Consider the following 21,923-nt stretch of genomic DNA (forward strand, 5'->3'; position numbering starts at 1 on the left):
AAATTTTTATTTTTTTTCCCCATCCTTTAAATGTAATGATCATGGGACTGGAATGAGCCTTTTGCAAAGCGGGAACACTTGAACGGATATTTGACTCGTGTTTGCACACAGTTGATCCAGTAATGGCGGCCCACAGAAGCGTACTTTCACTTCTTGCTGACGTATCTATCAACTATTTCTTCGTACAATGTCGTATCCCTTCACTGCCTTTTGGTACAATTTGTCCGTTTTACATTTGGGTGCCATTATTCACTTTTGTGTGTCCACTAAATCTTGTAGCTGTCGTGTGACAGGATCTCTGCATGTCATTTCCTGTTCGATGAAGATTCATTTTTAAGTTTAGCTTTGTTCCTGTATGCTGGTCTGACTCCGACATTTAAAGGTGCACGAGAAACTAGAAAAGGCTCAGAGTGGGAGGTAATCATACACGTGGACACAGTTTGGGCACCATTATTAACAGTTGTGTGTCTACGAGATCTTATAGATCTAGTATTACAGGATCTCCTTATGTCCCTGTTCTTCATTGCACAGTTCGTGAGCCACTGGCAGCTCCCTGGTGGCCCAAAGTGTGACCTCTGACACGTGATCGATAATACACAAAAGTGGAGAAAAAAAACCCATCATAATCCACCATAAATGCTATCAAATTGACCCAATGGTTTCAAATGATTGTTTCAATGGAAAGTATAAAAGTAACATCAGTAGATGGCAGTATGTAAGCAATTGTGCTTGCAGCCTAGTTACCACAACTTAAAAAAAAAAAGAGTACATGGAGGCGAGGCCAAATAGCAGCCATTTTGGAGTCCTGCAGGTGGTGTGGCAGTCTCACACTGATGTCTTATCGGCAAAAAGTGTCCCCCCCCCCCAAACAATAATGAAGATCACTGCCTCATGTCATGTCATTTCATTGTTAAATTTAGCTTCTTTCCCATGTGCTGGTCTGATTACTACAATTAACGGAACGCGAGAAAACAGAAAATGGTCGGAGTGGGAGGTAATCGTACACACAGAAGCAAACAATAATTCGGCTCAGCTCAAAAACTGCAGTTGGCCGAAATGAAATGCAGCGATAACGAAATTGGAATGCAATAGGTTGCCCGCAATTGGTTGAAGCCCGTAATATTGGAACCCACGATATTTGAGGGTTTACTGTATACGCTAAAAAATAAAAAAAATTCCTTGAAACATGAGTTAAAATTTTTTTTTTTTTTTAAAGAAGTCTTCCATCTATTATATAAAAGGAGCTCGGTCTCAGCGTGCCGGCCTACCTGCATCCATCAATGATTGTTCTATACAATCTGCAGTGCAGCACACACACACACACACACACACACACACACACACACACACACACACACACCATATAACATGCTGCACATACATGCATGAGGAGAGTTTGTTTCCTGGCATGGCCTGTGCCGAATATGTACCCCAGTTTTATCAAAAGAAGGAAGAGAGGAGGAGAGTAGAGGGAGGGTGAGAATATTATTTTTTGATCTTCGTCTTCAAGTGTTGTATATTATTCGGAATTCAGCATCTAAAAGGCTGTGATGAATATCCCATTAACACTCTCCTCTTCGCTCCCTGAGTGTATAGCTTGGGCAGTATCTATACACCACCAAATTTTATTTTCTCCTATTTACAACCACCACTTTTTTGTTGAATGAAGAAAAGAGTTTGTTCGCAAGTTGATGTAACTAACTTACTTTTTTATATTTGTTCCTCTCCTTGCAGGCTGCTTCGCTCTGTGGAACTTGCTCATAAATCGGAAGCAGATGAAGAAGAAGGAGAGGGCGAGGTGAGTCATTCCTCTTTGGTTTTTGACTTTCTTTTATAAAGAATATAATCTCTACCATGTGTATAATTTTCCACTACATTTCACAATACCCAGCCATTAGAAGTATTGTTGTTGGAAAGAAGCAGGCGATTACAAGACGAGCTGGCAGCCCTGAGAGCTTCGGCTGGAGAAAGTGCGGGTAAGTTGCAATGACGTACGGCAGAAAAAGAGAGAGGGGTATATCGAGTCAAGGAAAACTTTGAAATGGGATAGGGAGCAGACACTCAAGGGAAGATTGATTAAAAAAAAAACTTTTAAAAAAAAAATTCTTCCCTTTCCAGCTCAGTTTCTTGATCTTGAAACTCGACATAAAGAAGTTGAAAAGGTTGCTTCAGACCAAAAGGAGTTGATTGGTCGGCTGGAGCATGACCTCCAGATGACGCTGCCACTAATTGGCAAAAGAACAGAAGCTGAGGTAAGAAAGTAATAGTGCCTTTGATTTTCTCATTTTATTTTATTTTTCGATTTGCCACCCCCCCCCCACACCTTTTCTTAAAGATAAGTCAGTCATTGTGTGACAATGTTAACAACTTACACCCAACAACCAGATCATCAGTCGAGGTACCTCCACCAGGTCGATTGGCCCTTTTTATCCTCAATATGATCTATGTAGCTGTGGTTGAGTACGCAGTCACCACCTCTTCCTGCTGAAATGATTCTTCCCTCTACTGTATGACGACTGCGACACATGTATATTTTTTTGTCAAATACAGATTGCTGCTTCCACTGCTCTCTTCTTAGTTATCCTGTTCATTATTCATCAACGAAAGAAATTCTTCCCTAACCTCTGCAGTCCAACTCCACAGAGAAGCAGTGTTGCCTCCAATTTCTTCATTCACATTCACCTCCGATTTCTGTATACTTCTTCATCATAAACTTGTGGTCCCTATCAATGCCCCCTCCCCAAAGATAATTGACTCTCCTTGCATCACTATCTTTACTTTCTCTGACCATAACGTCACATCAAATCTGAGGTCAGTTGGCACCGTCTGTTGGGCAATAACCATCGGCCTCCTGGGATCCACTGGCCAGGTTAGATCTGTTAGTTGCATACAGGATCTCTTGAAGATTTCCTCTTTATTTAGCTTTTGAAGGGGTCTCTTTTTTTTTTTTTTCATTGAGGGGGTCCTGGGTTATGTTTCTTCATTAAGAGTCCTGAACTGTTCTTTGGATGCCTTCTTAATTTCAGCTAACACCTGATTATTTTGCTGCGTTCTCTTAACACCACTTCACAAACAATTTGGCCATGTAGTGTATATTATGTGGACACCTGCTCGTCCAACATTTCATTCTAAAATCATGGGCATTATTATGGAGTTAGTTCCTCTTTGCTGCTATAACAGCCTCCACTCTTCTGGGAAGGCTTTTCACTCGATGTTGGAACATTGTTGCGGGGATTTGCTTCCATTCAGCCACAAAAGCATTATTGATGTCGAGCACTGTTGTTGGGCGATTTAGGTCTGGCTCGCAGTCGGTGTTCCAATTCGTCCCAAAGTTGTTCGATGGGGTTGAGTTCAGCACTCTGTGCAGGCCAGTCAAGTTCTTCCACAACGATGTCGACAAACCATTTCTGTATGAACCTCGCTTTTTGCACGGGGGCATTGTCATGCTGAAACAGGAAAGGGCCTTCCCCAAACTGTTGCCACAAAGTTGGAAGCACAGAATCATATCGAATGTCACTGTATGTTGTAGCATTAAGATTTCCCTTCACTGGAAAGAAGGGGCCTCGCCTGAACCATAAAAAACAGCCCCAGACCATTATTCCTCTTCCACCAAACTTTACAGTTGGCACTATGCATTTGGGCAGGTTGTATTCTCCTGGCATCTGCCAATCCCAGATTCGTCCGTCGGACTGCCAGATGGTGAAGCGCGATTCATCACTCCAGAGAACGTGTTTCCACTACTCCAGAGTCCAATGGCGGTGAGCTTTACACCACTTCAGCCGGCGCTTGGCATGGCACATGGTGATCTTTGGCTTGTGTGCGGCTGCTCGGCCATGGAAACCCATTTCATGAACATCTCGACAAACATTGCTTGTGCTGATGTTGCTTCCAGAGTCAGTTTGGAACTGGGTCGTGAGTGTTGTAACCGACGACAGACGATTTTTTTTCATGCTACGCACTTCAACACTTGGCGGTCCCGTTCTGTGAGCTTGTGTGGCCTAGCACTTCATGGCTGAGCTGTTGTTGCTTCTGGACGTTTCCACTTCACAAAAACAGCACTTACATTTGACCAGGACAGCTCAAGCAAGGCAGAAATTTGACAAACTGACTTGTTGGAAAGGTGGCATCCTATGACGGTGCCACGTTGAAAGTTACTGAGCTCTTCAGTACGGCCCATTCTACTGCCAATATTTGTCTGTGGAGATTGCATGGTGTGCTTGATTTTATACACCGGTCAGCAATGGGTGTGGCTGAAATGGCCAAATCCACAAATTAGAAGGGGTGTCCACATAATTGTGGCCATGTAGTGCATGTTTTCAAAAACCCAATAGCGCCACACTTTAGGCATTTATCTTCTGTAGTTTTCCTCCGCTTCGAGATTACTTGCTGTCAACACAACATTGTACTGTCGTGATGCAATTCATTACCAAGTACGCCACTGACAAAATCTCTGATGGTGGCAACTTCCTCTTTTCACTTTCCATGTCCACACATGAATGAGTAAATTATATTGTGCTCTTCACAGCCAATTCCCTTTCAATTACTACTGGCACGTCTCTCTTAGAAAATAGTCTTAAAATAGGCAAATATTGGATTACCATTGGATATTCACTTGCTATCATAAGGAAACATCTTTGAGGAGCAATTTTGCATCAAATTTTAAATCGATGTGACAAAACAAGTGATTAATTGAAGGATGTAGTTCTTTGATGAAAATGCAAGTTATATTTTTAACATTGGGCAATCCAATGCAGAGATTTTTTTTTGTTGGTTGAATGCACAAATTAAAATACTGTTGGACCCCACCATTCATGGATTTGATAATAGCGGATCCCACATATTTGTGGGTCATAAAGCGTGACGTGCTTCGACATTCACGTATTCCCAGTTTTTTCTTCTTTTTTTCCTCTACTTCAGGACTGGTGTCCTGTATCCACCTGGGAAATTGGAAATCAGCCAACATCACAGCATTACATAAAAAGGTGAAAAAAAAGGATCCTCTTCATGACAGCCCAATTAACTTGCTTCCAATCATCAGCAAGGTCGTGGAATTGATTATCGCAGCTGATATCATTCATTTTCTCCAACAGCCTCATCTTAGATCATCAATTCAGATTCAGAACTGGTCACTCCACCTTGGACATGCTACTTCTACTCTCCCAACAATGGTGGAGGTCCTCAATACCAGACATGAGATCAGAGCTGTCTCTCTGGACATATCTTGAGCTTTTGATGTAGTCTGGTATCTTACCTTGCCCTCCAAACTGTCTGCCTATGGAATCCAAGGCCAACCCCACTCTTGGATTCCTGACTTCCTCGACTCTTGAAGGCAATGTGTGGCTCTCAACGGAACCCTTTCATCTCCTCTCCTTGTCAAGGCTGGAGTACCCCAATGCAGTGTTCTAGGCCCCATATTACTCATAATCTTCATCAATGATCTCACTGACTTTCTGGAAAATCCTCTTTATTTCTTTGCTGATGACTCCACTGTCTGCCATGACATCTCTCATCGTTCTGACAGGCAGGCAGCAGCCTCTTCCCTCTCCTCAGACCTTGACAAAATAACAAACTGGTCAAACACATTTTTGCTTCTGTGTTCATATTGTCCACTCTTTGCGTTCTCCCTTACCCCTCGTCATTACTTGCATCTTTTGTTTGTCTGTTTCCATCTACTTTCTCCCTCTGCCCTGCTGTTGGTGTTTCTCCTTTCTCCTGCTGTTCTCTTTGTTTTATTGTGTGTAATTGCTTTTCCATGAGTCTCGGCCATGTCAAAAAAAATAATAATAAAAAAATTAACAATGCCCTGACATTCGTGACATTTTTCAGGAGCATATCCCCCACGAATAGCGGGGTCCGACAGTACTGTATTTTGGTGGAAACGTGTCGTCAGAAAATGAATGGGAGATTTTCTCCAATTTACAAATAAATATATGCAGTTCATTTGTTTTTTCCTCAACCAGGAATTGAATAGATCTTGTGGTAAATTACAAGGCCATGTTGCTCTATCCATCCGAGTGAGATTCTAGCGCATACCTGTTATTCCCCGACTCAGGGTACTTTTTGGGGGGTGGGGGTGGAGGGGAGGATTTGGAGGGTCGACGGCTTATGGTAGCGCTGCAAGTAGATGTTCAATGGGGTTTCTGGGACGCCCATTCAAATGAATGGGGAAAAACTTTCTGACCCAAGTGCCAAAAGCTCAAAATAGGAGACATTTTCTCCCCACCTATCCCCTTCCCTCCCATACAAGCAAATGTAAAATTGAGACGATGAAACATTGAGACTGACTGATTCAAGCAATTCTTCCCTTTCAATTTTTCATTCCACTGAAAGAGCGAGCCAACGAATATTTGTCCATGTTCTACTTTCGGGAATAACTTAATTTTCTTATAACATTCATTTCCATTCGAGTATATTCACAAAGAATAACTTGGAACTTGGTTCTTGGTTTAAATGTCTTTGTTGAGCAGAAATGAAATGATAAACTTCTCTTAATGCTCTTATTTGACCACCTCCTGAGCCACATATCATTTTGAGATTGCAGTAAATTGTTTTTCCATTGTTCAATTGATGACAATCAAAGTTTTCAGTCCATTCAAGGGTATTAATTTTTTTCTTTACATCCTCAAACTTATTTGTAATCAAATTTATCCGCTTATTTGATTTATTGACTTTTGCCCTGGTTATTTCTTCAAAAAGACTTATTTGATATTTCTCACATTCTTCATGTTTCCAATTTAAATACCAAGGCTGATGACATCTCCACACTTTGGTTTAGTCATTGCTTGGTTCTATCATTTATAAATCAGTAAAAAAAAAAAAAAGTGGTAGCCTGTTAAAATTCGCAACCCAATATCTTAACACTTATACTTAAAGCCATAAGGGAGACGATTGATTCCATTCTCCAAAATATATATTTTATCATCAAAAGCTCCTAATGCTTTCTTATTTATCTCTTCTGAAAATAATTGTTGTTTATAACTTCTTATTGTATTCATTTTTCTGTACTCTTCCTTCTTTAAGATTAAACAGTTGTAATAATGTTGAAAGTTTATTGTTTCCTTGATAATGTTTTTCTTTATTTCCTTTAGCTTCTTATCACACCTTTCAATGTTATTATTATCAATAGAGTGAAAGCATAAGACTTTGATCTCAATCCTATAAATTCACTCATGACCTTCCCACCCAATTCATGTTTAAACTTAGAAATAACCTTTTTACTCTTTGATGAAAACAACACATCACCTGACTTATAATTACTTGTATCATATATATATATATATATATATATATATATATATATATATATATATATATATATATAATCAATCATATCCTCATATACATCACTTGTCTTAATTTCTAATAGAAAACTATCTGTATCCATATACAACGATGACACATTATCCTTATACTTTGATTTCAAATTATTAGAGTAATAGTCATACATTAACGACTTTGAACAATCAAGAATTGATGTTTCGATACAAATATGTTTATCCATTTCAATACTCTCTTTTTTTTTCAAATGAATAGCACAAAAGTTCTCTGAAAACACCTCTGCTCGCTCAAAACTTGGTGTATTAATTAACTTTGAAGCCTGTTTCCAAGATGTAGCAAGTCTTATGTTTTGTTGATTCCTCACATTTTCAATAGTCTTTCCAAATACAGCATTATTCATTAATTTATAAAAGTCCTTCTCAAAATCTGTTTTTGCTTCTGTTCTCCTTTTTGTATTAAAATCAATATACTTCTTTAACCAATGACTGTTTAAATTTCAAAATCATATGAATTTTCCTCACTCTCAACCCAGCAGATAAATATTGTCTCAAGTTCCTTTGATGCAAAACATAACTTTCTTTATCATTGAATGTAGTAAGTAGTTTTTCTGGAGATTTACCTTTTATATTAAATCACTTAACGATTCTTTTCTTGGACTTTCTTTATCAGGGGCATAAGGTAGGTCTTTATGTTTGTTATGAAGTTCTTCTGGATATCTTAAATCAACCTCAAAATAATATCCAACTTCAGCTTCATCCAATTATTTTTGAGAGGAGACAACAATGTCTTGTAAAACTTTTTCATAATGTTTTTCTTTAACCCATTTAAGTTTTCCATAAGGTAAAGATTGAGAGATAGCCCACCCACACAAATTGTTCGCATAATAATACATCAGGAAAGAGTTTTCCTCATTATTCTTATAATCAGGAAGATATTTGCTTTAGCATATCTCTTGGAACATACTTGAGATATTCTTCCTCTTTCTGCCTTCTCTATCATTAAAAGCATATCCTATATCACTGATAAATTCCAAATTCTGTTTTGTCATTTTTAACATAGCACTCCAAGCCAAACCCGGGGCTGTGTAATAGTGAGCGGGGTCGAATCCATAAGAATTTTTATTATGACGGACTGTTCCAAAAGTTTCAAACACATCAGCCAATATCAATACATCAGTTTTAAGATACAAATCATGATATGCTCCAAGATTCTTTATATTAAACTTCTCCCAAACCTTTTTGAGCTTGTGTATAATCTCTATCGGAAATATGAGTTGTATTCAACTTGCTATAGAAACTTTCCCTTGAAGGAAATTGTGTTTCTTTAAACTTCTCAAATGAATCCATGTAGTCGCATGGATAGTCGTATGGATTCCCTTTTGTGATGAGATCAATCTCATCTTGATTTGAGAAATGTGATTTAAGATTCGGTAAGTTTTTAATATTTGATGCTAAGTTAGATAATGGACTTGCCATAAACTTGGATGTGTCAAGAAATCTGATATGGGTTATGGGGGATGTATGGATTGTTTTTGTGAATGAGATGTATTTTTGGTCTGTATTCGGAATAGCAGAAATATCTCCAGATGTCTTTAAAAGTTCATTTATAAATAGATGTGTGTCATAGTGAGCGTTGTTGTGAAGAAAGACAGGAATAAAGTTTGGGGGCTTGTCATTAAGATTACAACGGGAATGAGCTGGACCTCTATATTTACCAGTAAGATGACAGTGATCCCTAACCTTGACCTCTCTCTCAATTTTCTCCTCACAAATATGACAGATATTGTTCTTTCTCACTTCCTTTTTCTCTCCCTTTGTTAATGACATTGGTTTATAGGTTTTAACCATTATTTATCTTCGTCTTATACGGTCTTTTTCCAATCGTCTTACAAACTCCTCTGAGGCATCTTCTCCTCTATAAAGTTCGAACTTGTATTCATCACCAATAGACAATTTGATATAATAACAGAAACCACAAGGAGTATGTTTTTGATATTTATTTGTGTACGATTTATTTGGAAAAACAGAATCCATCTTTTCAAAGATACGTTCAAAATCAGCATTTATCACAAATGGATGTTTTATAGATTTGGTAAAATCTTTGAATGATATGTTTGAACCTGCTTTTGGTAAATTGATTACGGTTGATTTATGATTACTGAAATGTTTTGAATGTTGATTTAATCGTTCTTTTGTATGAAAGGAGTTGAGACATCTCTTTCAAGGATACATTTTACATTTCTCTTGTATAGTTGTGATTTGGTTAATCTTGATAAATTTTTGATGAAAGCATAATGTGATATTTTTCCTTTGACATAAAGTAGAGAAGGTCAATGTGTGTTTCATCATTTTTATAGTTGTTTGAAATTTTTAATATCTGAACTTTGTATCTTAGTCGGGAAACTTAGCATAACAATTGTGCATTTTGTGAGGAAAGCACCAAATTTGGCACACCAGTAGCCTATCATATTATGAACAGATTTGGATATTGGTCCATCTCAAAATTTTTGATGGCAGTGGAAAATGGCTGCCACAGCCATCAGCGGCTGAATTTGAGATGGCCCAATATCCAAATCTGTTCATAATATGATAGGCCACGAGTGTGCCAAATTTGGTGCTTTCCTCACAAAATGCACAATTGTTCTGCTATATTTAGCTAAGTTTCCCCACTATCTGTTAATCCATATACATTAACAGATAGATTATTCATTTTCTCAAATTTAGGAATATCTCTCAATGTCATTGGAAACTTCAAATCTTTAACATCTAATGTGTTCTCGTATTTATTATAATGTTCAACCCTTTCTTATAATGTTCAAAAAACTAAATGATTACAACATTGAAGATATAATTCAACTATTTTGTGATGCACAGAGATATAAAAAGAAATCAAAGCCGATAACTTGTATTCTTCGTGATAATACGGATGATATACCTTCTCCCCAAGATTTGGATAAATAAAAAAAGAACCTCGTTATCTTTGATTGTGTTGATGAGAGAAACCAAACGGTAATGTATAGCTACTCCATGAGAGGGAGACATTCTTCTTGTAATTGTATTTATCTTAGTCAATCATACTTTCAACTCCCTCGTCGCTCAGTAAGAAACAATGCTAATACTTATATTTTATTCAAGTTAAATTCAATAGATATAAACAATTTTTGGAGAGACAATTGTTCTACATTATGTAGAAAAAAGGAATTTGGGGATAATATGAAGCACACGACTAATAAAAAAATATATATTGTTGTGAAACAAGATGAGGTATTAAGGGATATATTTTTTTATTTTATAAACAATTACATATATAAATGGCAACTATTATTATAAATCTTGTGGGTAAATTTGCTTCTGGAAAAAAACTTTCATAAATCAAGGTTCTTGAATAGTACAAATGAAAATATTGTAAATTTTCGAAAAAAACCACCATGTGATTCGTATTGCATCTACAACAACCAGAGCAATGCGACCAGAAGTATAAGGTGAGGATTATTACTATATTTCAGTTGAGGAACATATGTGATTGAGGAACGAAGGTCAAATATTTGAGGTTTCTCTTGGTACAACAAAATATTCACATTGTAAGAGTGAGTTAAAGAAATTAAATTCTAGTGGTCTTGGGATATTTCAAACTAATCCAGAAGGAATGATACAAATTATTCAACATCTGAGTGGTAATGGAGTTAAGATTTTATCATTCGGTTTTGATGTTGATGAAGAAACTCAACACAAATGTATGAAAAGCAGAGATACAAGTATGAGTGAAGAAGAAATTGCAACTCGTATTAATGTTAACAAATAATTTAAAGAAAAGGATTGATTTGAACACATCTACTTGGACGATGAAGAGAGAAAATTTCCCTGTTGACCTTTATAATTCAGTGAATGATATTTTCCAATAAATAAATGGATGCGAAAGAAAGAGCAAGAAGATTAAAGCAACATCAAGAATTTGTTTCAAAAGTTGTAAAATAACAGGAAGTCATAAAGAAGAAACGCAGACAGAAACTAATGGGTGAAGAAGCATTTGAAAGAAAAGAAGAGAAAAATTTTTAACCACTTTTGAAAACTTCCCAAGAAAAAAATTATAGATGCTTGCACAGTTCGCACAATAGAATATACTCTGAAAAAACTTCATATGTTAAAAGATTTCAGTCAAATGACGGAGGAAGTATTAGAGCATATAGTAGAATTAGAATATGATGTTGAAGGATTATTTCAACAACTGGAAGAGATTAATCAACCCCTGATTATATTGTGAAGGCTCTTCAAAACAATGAATATTCAGCAGATTAAAAAAACCAAAGCAAGACTGAACAACCAGCAATATTTCATCTTGCTCAAGAAAAGGGATTGATATTCAATGATAAATTAAGGTTCTTGAGGTCTGTTCAACCCCCTGTTAAATTAACCCCCAGATTAATGTTTCTTCTCACAAAAGATGGAAGACAAGGTTCAACTGTGAGGGATGAATCAAAGTATTTTGATAAACCATTGGATATGAAAAATAAGGATGACAGAGTGTATATTGATCTGCTGGACTCTCTTAATTATAGGGTCAATATATCTGGTAAAAGTAGGAAGAATGAGGAGAAACACATCATTCAGGCTTTAAGTAGGCTTGGTTCAGGTGTTGGTTTTCTTCCAAATGACCCATCACAATTAGTTAATAGACTGTTATTGCTGTTCGGTAGTAAGATGGCTGAAAATAACAATTGTTTTAATTCAGCATCAGCCATTTTAGCCCAGTTGATGAACATGAAAATAATTAATAAATGTCAATACAAAGACATTTTATCCCATATTAAATAAGATGAGAAGCACAATTCTTAGTTTTAATTTCACAACAAGGGACCACACATCTTCATTTTCATACCCACGACAACTTGACGCCACAAAAGAATATGAGGCGGCTTTATTTTCCATGGAAACTTATACCTTGTTTCATTTCACCGAGAAAAATGAGAAGTTTAGTTATAATCCGGGAAGTGGATACAAAACGATAACAGTTTCACCCGGAGCACATGAGATTTCTCAAATATCTTCCAAAATTGCTCGCCTTATGAAAGAACAGGGTGATGAACCAAAAAATATTGTTATTGATCTTCAAAAACGTACTTCAAAATCAATGATTAAACTTAAAAATAACTACAAGGTTGATTTCACAATTGATAATTATCATTATCACATTATGTTATTATTATATAATTATCAAATTATTGTGAATGAGATGTATTTTTATCGAATGAGATAATTATCAAATTATTCACAATTGATAATTAATGAATTATAATTCATTGAGAGAGTGTATACAATCTATGCGATTGACCTGAGTGCTCAAAAGGAAACTATAAAGTCTAATAGAGTGGATACTTCCCCATACATTGAAAGAGGAGAGAGTAAAGAAGTTAATACATATTGTTTGCTTTTGGAAGAAACAGAATTGCAGATAAATACAGATAATGGTGTTATGATTAGTCTCACATAATTTTTTTGATAAATAAATGAGTAGTGAAGTGCCAACTGGGGTATATGTTAATCAAATCAATCTTCATAAACTATCATCTTGCATTCAAAATCAAAAGCCTTGTATGATTAATGTTAATACAATTCAGAGAAAAGGAGCAGTAAGAATTGATGTTTTGCTCACAAGAAAACAGGTGAAAATCTTGAAAGATATTGGCTCACTTAAAATTAAAATGTTAAAACCAATGTTGAAGAAATATTCAATAAGAGACGAGTGGAAGATTTCTCCAATTTCTAATTCCTTTATTTGCTGGTTTAAGTGTGGCTGGAGCATTGACGGGTGGTATTTCAGCAGCGTTGAAAACTGCCAACGAAAGGAAGGCTCAACTCCAGGCTCAAAAAGAGTTGGAGAAAATTAGTGGAAGAGGTGTCATTGTAGATTTTGCTGAAAAACTTGAAAGTTTACCTGATAAAGCGAGATTGTTAGTTGGAGATATGCTTTCTTCGATCGCACAAGCAGGTGTAAAATTAACTAAAAGGGGTAATGGATTATATCTCTCATCAATAAATGAGCATTGATGAGTGGTTTAAAGAATTTGGAAAGAATACAATATCAAATTTGGAACTTATCAAATATTGTAAGAAATGAAAAATTCATAATGTGGTTATTTGTATGAGAAGTGAATTAACAAACGTGTCTCAACATACAAAGAATATCATTATGAACTTAGAAGATAATATTGGGAACGGTTCTCATTGGGTTTGTATTTTTAATAGTCAAGACAAGTATTATTTTGAGAGTTATGGTCTTCCACCACCCATTGAAGTAATAACATTCTTACAGAATGGTGTTTATCAAACATTTTAAGTCCAAGAATTAAATTCCAAGTGTTGTGGTCAATTATGTCGATGTGTTATTTCAACTCAACAAAAATAAAAATTTTAATGACATTATTTTTAATCTAATATAAATGACTGATGTTGGTAAAGATGGTTCTATCTTTGGTGTATCCCAAGAACTGGATATTGATTTATCAAATTATTACACAAAGGCACAGGCTGAACGACAGAAATATAGTATCGCAAAAAATATTGAGATGAAAAATGTTTATAAATTAATAAATTATCCAAGCCCGATTGACGCGAATGACTTGGTGAGATTAAGTGATTTATCACAATATATATCCTTCAATAAGAGCCTGGTGTTGGCGCAGTGGTTAGGGCAGCGGCTTGGGATCCAAGAGGTCCTGAGTTCAAGCCCCGTTGAGCCACTGAATTAATACACCAGGGGGTTGACTCAGCCTGTCATCCTTCCGAGGTCGGCGAAATGAGTACCAGTATACTGGGCCGGTGTATACCCCGGTTAAAATAGGTGTACCATATCCCTGTGTCGTAAGAGGCGACCAGGGTTGCGTCAGGAAGGGCATCCGGCGTAAAACATGTGCCAAATCACAATGCGGATCATACGGATGATCCGCTGTGGCGACCCCTAACGGGAGCAGCCGAAAGAAGAAGAAGAAGATATATCCTTCAATAAAATGGCACGTTTTGTTAAAGGAGTAGAATTTACAACCACAACACCTGGTTCAACAAACCATGCACCTTTTCTTATTAAATATTCAATTATCTGCTCAGTATTGAATTTTATAAAGAAGGAAGTATAGTTATTCTGAGAATAGAGAAATGGAGGTATAATATGCATGATTTAGGATATAATTGGTCTTTTTCATTAAACCTAGAAGACCTACACGATTTTTATCAGTTTCGTAAAGAAGAATATTATCCTCTTGGTAAGAATCAGGAGAAATGTGGAAACACAATTTGCAAACAACAAATACACAATTTCGGGAATAGGAAATTATATTATGGTGAAGCAATAGTTTATATGACGAAGAAGGAAGGAAATTGGATAATTATACAAAGTCGAAGAATACAAACTGATTTAACAACAGGAAGATGGGGTGGTATTGTTATGGAGTGTTATGGATTTGGAAGCCCTTTTGCACACATACAGTCCATAAATGTATGCAGTAAACCCATAGCTCAGTTATCTCGATAAGTATGTGTTTAGAGTTTGGGCCCCACCCCCTATGTCTAATGGGAATTGCATGTGTACGCTGCTGGTTTCTTTTGTAGTCAGGTTTTTTTACATCTTGAAGCCGCACAACGCCAACAAATCTCCTTCGTTCCTCACTCATCGCCTCAGCTCCGACTCCACCCTTCGTCCAATCAGGAAGCTCAACACGTCAGGCCAGCTCCGCCTTTGCCAGATGGAGTGTTCGGCCCAACCAATGAGGGGAGGCCATTGGTCGCCTGACAACCCCTCGTCCAATCAGGAGGCGAGTGGCCAGAGGAAAGAAAGAGTAGAGTGGTTGTCAGGACCAGAGTACTGCAGTGATCGTGGCTTATTGCTTTGCGGTGGCTCCTGGTGGTGTCGTGGTATGTGGTCCTTCGCGGTGGCTCATCGTGGTGGTGGTGGCCGAGCAGCCAGTCGTGGGCCTGTGGATTTCGGAACGTGGGTTTGAGTCCCACCGTGGTGGTTGGAGTTCGGTGTGACCGCACGAGGCGGGAAGGTACCCGGCCAGGCTCTGTTCCCCCAGCTCGCCTTACCTCTGGGCTGATGGGCCGAATAAAGACCCATGGGTCCATTTCGTGTGCGTGCGCGTGCGCGTGCGCGTGCGCGTGTGCGTGCGCGTGCGTGTGCGCGCGCGTGCGTTTGTGTTTTTTTCAGTCTGATAAGTAGAATTGTTAAGTGATTTTGCTCATTGTAAATTGCATTTTATTTGTGATTCAGTCTGAACTGTCTTATTATTGTAAATAAATATCTGTTAAATGTTCCAGTTCGTTGCCTGTCGTTTCTACCATTGACCCAGCACGGTGCGGGCTTGAGAAGTAGTAAGGCCGTTCGTGTCGTAAATTGTTCATTTTGACCGACTGATCTTGGTAATCCCTGCTCGGTTTACACCCGGCTCGGTAAACGGCCCGTTCTGCCCGAGGTCCGTCGAGGGTGTGGTTTTCCCCTGTAGTTCGACGACGTGGGTACTTCGCTATATTGAAATTAAGCAATTAACCCTACCCCACGCCATTGAAATATTGGCGACCACGGTCCGCTAAGGGACCTGTGACCTTTCGGATTATCCGAGTCACGACCAAAATTCCGGGGTGTTCGGTAGAGACGACCCTATTGGTCCCCCGAGTGGTCGTTTATCGCCACTGAACCCCGGCCCACAACAGTATTACGTGTCATCATATTAATCTGTCATATATTTCTGATACAAAAATGACAGCAAGAAGGCTTCAAGAAAATTATAATTTTTGCATTCAAGGATACCTACAAGAAAAGGGTGTTAGATTTTACATTCCTTATGAATTGGAACATACACACAGGCATTTTTCAGTTAAGAACTGGCCCTATACTGATATTAAAAGAACCCACAAATAGAGATTTGATTAAAATATTAAATAAAAATGAACTTCCAAAGGTGATGAAATATAAAACTCTTTTAGAAATGATCAACAAATCTTATTGGTTTCCTTTAATGAGAAAAATAATTGTGGATTCAAGAGTATCACAGAATCCAAATGAATATATTGTTACGGCTGTGGACATTCGCATTACACCATAAAGGGCCCTCAGGTGAGATATCTTCATCGGTACATGTGTAGTTAGCCCAAACCCGTTGTCTTGAGGGAATTTATGTGATCCATTCGGGCTGCGATCCTCCAGTTAGCCATTTTTCTGTTCTATCTTTTATTTCAAACAAACAGCATCTCAACAACCACGCCATCCCCATCACAGCGCCAACCACACTGAAACCACGCCACCTCCACCATGTACGCTACCACATCTTCACCACTACGTCCGCTTCCGAACGGAAAACAAAGGTGCCAAGGAGGGAACTGCGAGGTTGCGCAGGTTTCCCCACCTGTTTCTCCTGTTTGACTTCCCCGCGCTTTGGAGTGGAGGAGGGGCGATGCAGGTCAAAGGTCAGAGATCATGTGAAGGAGGGGTCTCATTTTGGGGGAATAATTCTCTGGCCCAGAGCCAAAAACTGACTCCCCCGGCCCCCGCACGGGGCGGGGTGGAGGGAAAGCGTGAGGGAACGCCCTTTTCGGGAACCCTCTCGAAGGAAGGTGATGCCGAGAACAGGGTGGGGAGAAGGGTGGAGCCCCACGCTATAAAAGATGCACACGGGCGGGTCGCCTCTTCCTCTTGGGCCGCTTCCTCTGTCGCCTCTTCCTCTTGAGCCTCTTCCTCTTGGGCCGCTTCCTCTTCAACCTCTGCCTCTTGCGCCTCTTCCTCTTGCGCCTCTTCCTCTTCCGCCTCTTCCTCTTCGTCTGGTTGGTCTTCGGTTGGTTTTTGTGGAGAGTTGCTCTTCGGGAAGAGGTCCTGCGCCTGTGCCTTGGCGAGCGGCCCTATCACGAAGGCACGGACGGAAGATGCGGGAGCGCCAGTGGTGAGGTGGATCTGCGCGTCCGGACGGATAGTGCGCCGGAGAGGGACTCACCAGCCATAAAAGGGAAGTCGCGACTTCTTTCTTTCTTTTCTTTGGGGTTTTTGTATAAATGTGTGTGTTGGCGCCGTCTGTGAAGTAGAACTGTTTAAGTGTTGCCGTGTGTACGCGTATTCGGTTGTAGCTCTGCATCATTTCTTTTGTTACATTTGCTTTTTGTGCATAATTGTATGGTTGTAAATACGTGCCTTCTGTGCTTGTCTGTGTGTGTGTGAATAAAACGCTTCCTTGTTGAATGTTCCCGCTCTGCTTAGTCTCTTTTCCTTTTTATTGACCCTCCATCTTGCATCACGTAAGGGGTTCGTAGTGGGTGCAACATCCCAGTAATTAATCGGAACCGTCAAGGCCGACGATAACACCGCTCGGTTATCACTGTAGCACGGAACAGACCGCTTAAGCGGTTCGTGTCCGGAGTCGGCCTGTGGCGTGGTACAATCGCCCGGTTTACCATCCACGTGGTTACTGAGGTAGGTCGAGTTTGGCGAACAACCCTATCCTACGCGGGTGGCCGATTGGCACGATTGTGGTGAGGTCGAAAGGCCCACCCGTGACTAGCTCCTGGCGTTGGTCTGGGAAGGTCACGACAGAATGGTCCGTCCGGTGGGCGACGTGCCGCGATTCGAGTTACGTGGCCGTTCGCACGCCGGCGGGCGCGAATTCGCAACAATATGTATGATATTATATGGGGTGAAAGTGGTTCAAGGATAATAAGGGATGAAGAAGGAGTTGAAGAAACTGAGACTTGAGAAGGAGGAGAGAGAGAAGAAGGAGGAGAGGGAGAAGAGAGAGGAGGAGAGGGAGAGGGAGGAAAGAGAGAGAATAAATAAATATAAAAATATGGAAACTAGTGAGATTTTATAAAGATTAAAGTTATTACAGAAAATAAATAAATCTAAATGCACCGAGGAGGAAAACAAAGAATTGGCAAGTCTATTAGACATATATACGTCAAGACTAACATCGATTTCAGGGAGAATATTTAAACGAGAAAGTGGAGATAAAGAGGAGAAAGAAGAAAAATATTATATTATTGATGATGTTGCTGTAATTGACTTTGAAAGTTTTATATTTTTTTTCTTCAATAAATGGAGGAGTGAGTGAAAACATTTCTAAGGATTCTTTATGTTTTAAAAATTAAGATTCAAATGTGCATGTTGGAAACTAAAAAGGTTTTCACACTCTGTCAGAATTTATGAGTTATTGTCTCAAATGTAAAAAGAAAACTCATACGAAAAATATCTCGTATTTTAAAAGTAAAAATAATAGGGTTGTACAAAAAGATACATGTTCGTTGTCTGGCTTAAAAAAGAGTGAATTCATCACCAAACACAAACGAGGGGGAGATATACAAAAGTTATCATCAGGAAGTAAATTTACAACAACTGGAAAACCAGGGGAATTACATCCACCAGGGTATTCTTTCTGTGGTCCAGGAACAAACTTGAATAAAAGATTAGATGAGGCAGACAATCCTAAACCGTGGAGCAAACCTTTCAATAGGGTTGATGAAGTGTGCATGAAGCATGATATTGATTACAGGAATAACATGACGTTGGAAGAAAACCATGAAGCTGATAGAAAAATGTTGTATAATTTGTCTCTGATACAAAATCCAACCTTGAGAGAAAGAAGTTGATAGGTTCATCGTGAAGAAGATGATCAGTGCTAAATTGAAACTTGGGCTTGGAAATTCAAAAAACTTATGGGTTCTAATGATCTCATCAAGATTGAAGAGCAATTAGCTGATTAATTACATAAACCAATAATCACAAAGTTTCATAGAAGGAAGGTTTATTCCAAGGAAGTTGATTATATCTTGTCCGCTGATTTGATTGAACTCAATAATGATAAAGGGTACAAGTATGCTTTAACCATTATTGATTTGAGGAGTTGATATGCATGGGTTGTTCCTTTGAAAAACAAAACAGGTAAAACTCTTATGTTAGCTTTCCAACAGATATTCAATAAAAGCAAGAGAAAACCTAAAAAATTGTGGACTGATGAGGGTACAGAGTTTTACAACAAGACATTTATGAATTTTCTTAAGAAAAACAGAATTACATTATACAGTACCTTTAATGAAGGAAAGGCGGTTGTTATTGAGCGTTTCAATCACACTTTAAAAGAGAGACTATATAAAAAGTTCACTCAACTCGGTTCTCAACAATGGTTATCTTTAATTCAGGACATTGTAGATAAGTGCAACGACACGATTCACACCTCAACAAAAACTAAGCCATCAGAAACATTTACAAAATTAGAATATGATAAAGAGATTAATGCCAGAAAGCCCAAGTTCAAAGTTGGTTATATAGTTCAGAATATACATGTGGAAATCTCATTTTGAAAAAGGTTATACCAAGCGATGGACACATTAAGTTTTTTAAATTATTGATGTCATCTGTACAGTTCCTTGGACTTACAAATTATGTGATTTAAAGGGGGAAGAGATTTTAGGTTCATTTTATTCACAGGAATTACAAAAGACAAGATAAATTGAAAAAACCCTTGGACTTACAAATTATGTGATTTTAAAGGGGGGAAGAGATTTTAGGTTCATTTTATTCACAGGAATTACAAAAGACAAAGATAAATTGAAAAAAACCCTTGGACTTACAAATTATGTGATTTCAAGGGGGAAGAGATTTTAGGTTCATTTTATTCACAGGAATTACAAAAGACAAAGATAAATTGAATTTTTTTTGACTCCGCCCACATAAGCGCCACCCACAAAAGCCACATCCACAGTCCACACAAGCCCCACCCACGCAAGCCCCACCCACACAAGCCACATCCACACAAGCCCCACCCACATAAGCCACATCCACACAAGCCCCACCCATGCAAACCCCACTCACAAAAGCCACATCCACACAAGCCCCACCCACGCAAACCCCACCCACATAAGCCACATCCACATCCATCATATCCACATAATTAGTGATTAGTTTATTAGTTCCCCACACACATGTTTAATTTAAAAAAAATTGTACCACCCACACAAGCTCCACCCACCCACACAAGCTCCACCCACCCACACAAGCTCCACCCACCCACACAAGCTCCACCCACCCACACAAGCTCCACCCACCCATACAAGCTCCACACCACCCACTCAAGCCACACCACCCACTCAAGCCACACCACCCACTCAAGCCACACCACCCACACAAGCCACACCACCCACACAAGCCCCACCCCCTGTGTACTCCCACCTTTGACCCAGCACCCCCCTCATCCCAACCCCCACCCTTCACACACACACGGGGAGGGGAGAGGGATGAGAGGGGTGTTGGGTCGTTGGGGGAGCGCACCTACCCCCACCAACCCGAACCCTCCCCCAACCCCCCCCCCCCTCTCCTTTACATCTCCTTTATTCTTTTTTTTGTAATTCAAAATTAGGTAATTATAAGGAAAGCATATATAATTAAACAAAAGCAAAAACATTGAACAAAATCTTCTTTCGCAGCAGTCTGATGGTTTGTGATTTTGAAATGAGGTCAACATATTCTGTTCAAAACAAAGAGTGAAGAACAATTAGGGTATATAAAGATGATTATATCATGATATTAATAAAATAATAAAACATTTACCTCCAGAAGATTAAGTTGTGTGTTTGGTTCATCGAGACAGGTGTTTAAACTGAAATAATAATAATAACAAGTGAAATCCTTCAATACAGCCTGTGTTGAAGCAAATGAGTACACTTATGTTAAAATATGCAATTTATGCTTTTTCAGTTGAAAAACAATTAAAAAGCGTACTTAATATTTGAAATGTAAAAATCTTGTTGTTATTGTGATAAGCACCTATATATATATATATATATATATATATATATATATATATATATATATATATATATATATATATATATATATATATATAACAGAAGGAATGAAATCGTTCGATACAGCGTGGCAGGGGGCCGCAAAAGAATGATAGCATAAGAAGAACTTAGCTTTCAGAATTCGGCGATCGGCGCGAAATGCGATGGTGGGCGGAAATGACGTCTTTCATTCGTTCGTACATGAGAGGGGTGCATTTCTTGGTTTTTTCCCATCAAGCAATAAATTAAATGGTTTTCACAGATATAACACATTAGTTTCACAAATTTCCATTGAAATACTCGGGTATTTCCGTCAATTCTCGCTATTTCCGTCGAGGTTACGCACTGCATCTACCAGAGGGCCGTCATTGTCTGTCTTGAGGCACGTGGGGGAGGGGGGGTGGAGGGGACAGGGGACACGGGAGACGTGGTAGACACCAGGGACGTTTCAAACTCGGTGCAATTGTATACAGCACACGCGCTGTAATAATAATAATAATAATAATAATAATGAGTCAACACTCAAGACAGACATAGAGACAGACAGAGATGGAGGATGTGAGACAGACACACACAGAGACAGACAGAGGGATAATTTCTCACCTTTGACTCGACTCATTCAAGGTCAGAGGACGTGAGAGGACTTCTTTCCAGCCAACAATAATGTCATTCAATTCTCTTCTGAACGATTGAATGTCTTTTAGGAAGTCATTCATTTTTTGCCATTCCTCGTGCTATTCAAAGGCTTCAGTTATCAACGATGTTCTTATTGGGGACAACCTGTTCGAAAAAAATACAATAATTATTGGTTGTATCGTGATTTAATTCTGTATAAAA

At 38.7% G+C, this 21,923-nt stretch overlaps 1 protein-coding gene across 3 annotated transcripts in view; it reads left to right on the forward strand.

Annotated features, from left to right (window-relative positions):
• Positions 1 to 21,923, forward strand: part of LOC147034981 (protein CASP-like) — a 71,260-nt gene that overhangs the window by 38,614 nt on the left and 10,723 nt on the right. For all 3 annotated transcript variants that reach the window (XM_085891910.1, XM_085891918.1, XM_085891927.1), the window contains exons 13-15: positions 1,735 to 1,798; positions 1,892 to 1,976; positions 2,119 to 2,252. In XM_085891910.1, the coding sequence (XP_085748036.1) occupies positions 1,735 to 1,798; positions 1,892 to 1,976; positions 2,119 to 2,252 (283 nt within the window). The remainder of the gene's footprint in view (positions 1 to 1,734; positions 1,799 to 1,891; positions 1,977 to 2,118; positions 2,253 to 21,923) is intronic.

Source organism: Eptatretus burgeri, chromosome 1 (genome assembly GCF_056783735.1).
Source record: "Eptatretus burgeri isolate ZD-2024b chromosome 1, Ebu_testis_v1, whole genome shotgun sequence".
NCBI classification, from domain to species: Eukaryota; Metazoa; Chordata; class Myxini; order Myxiniformes; family Myxinidae; genus Eptatretus; species Eptatretus burgeri.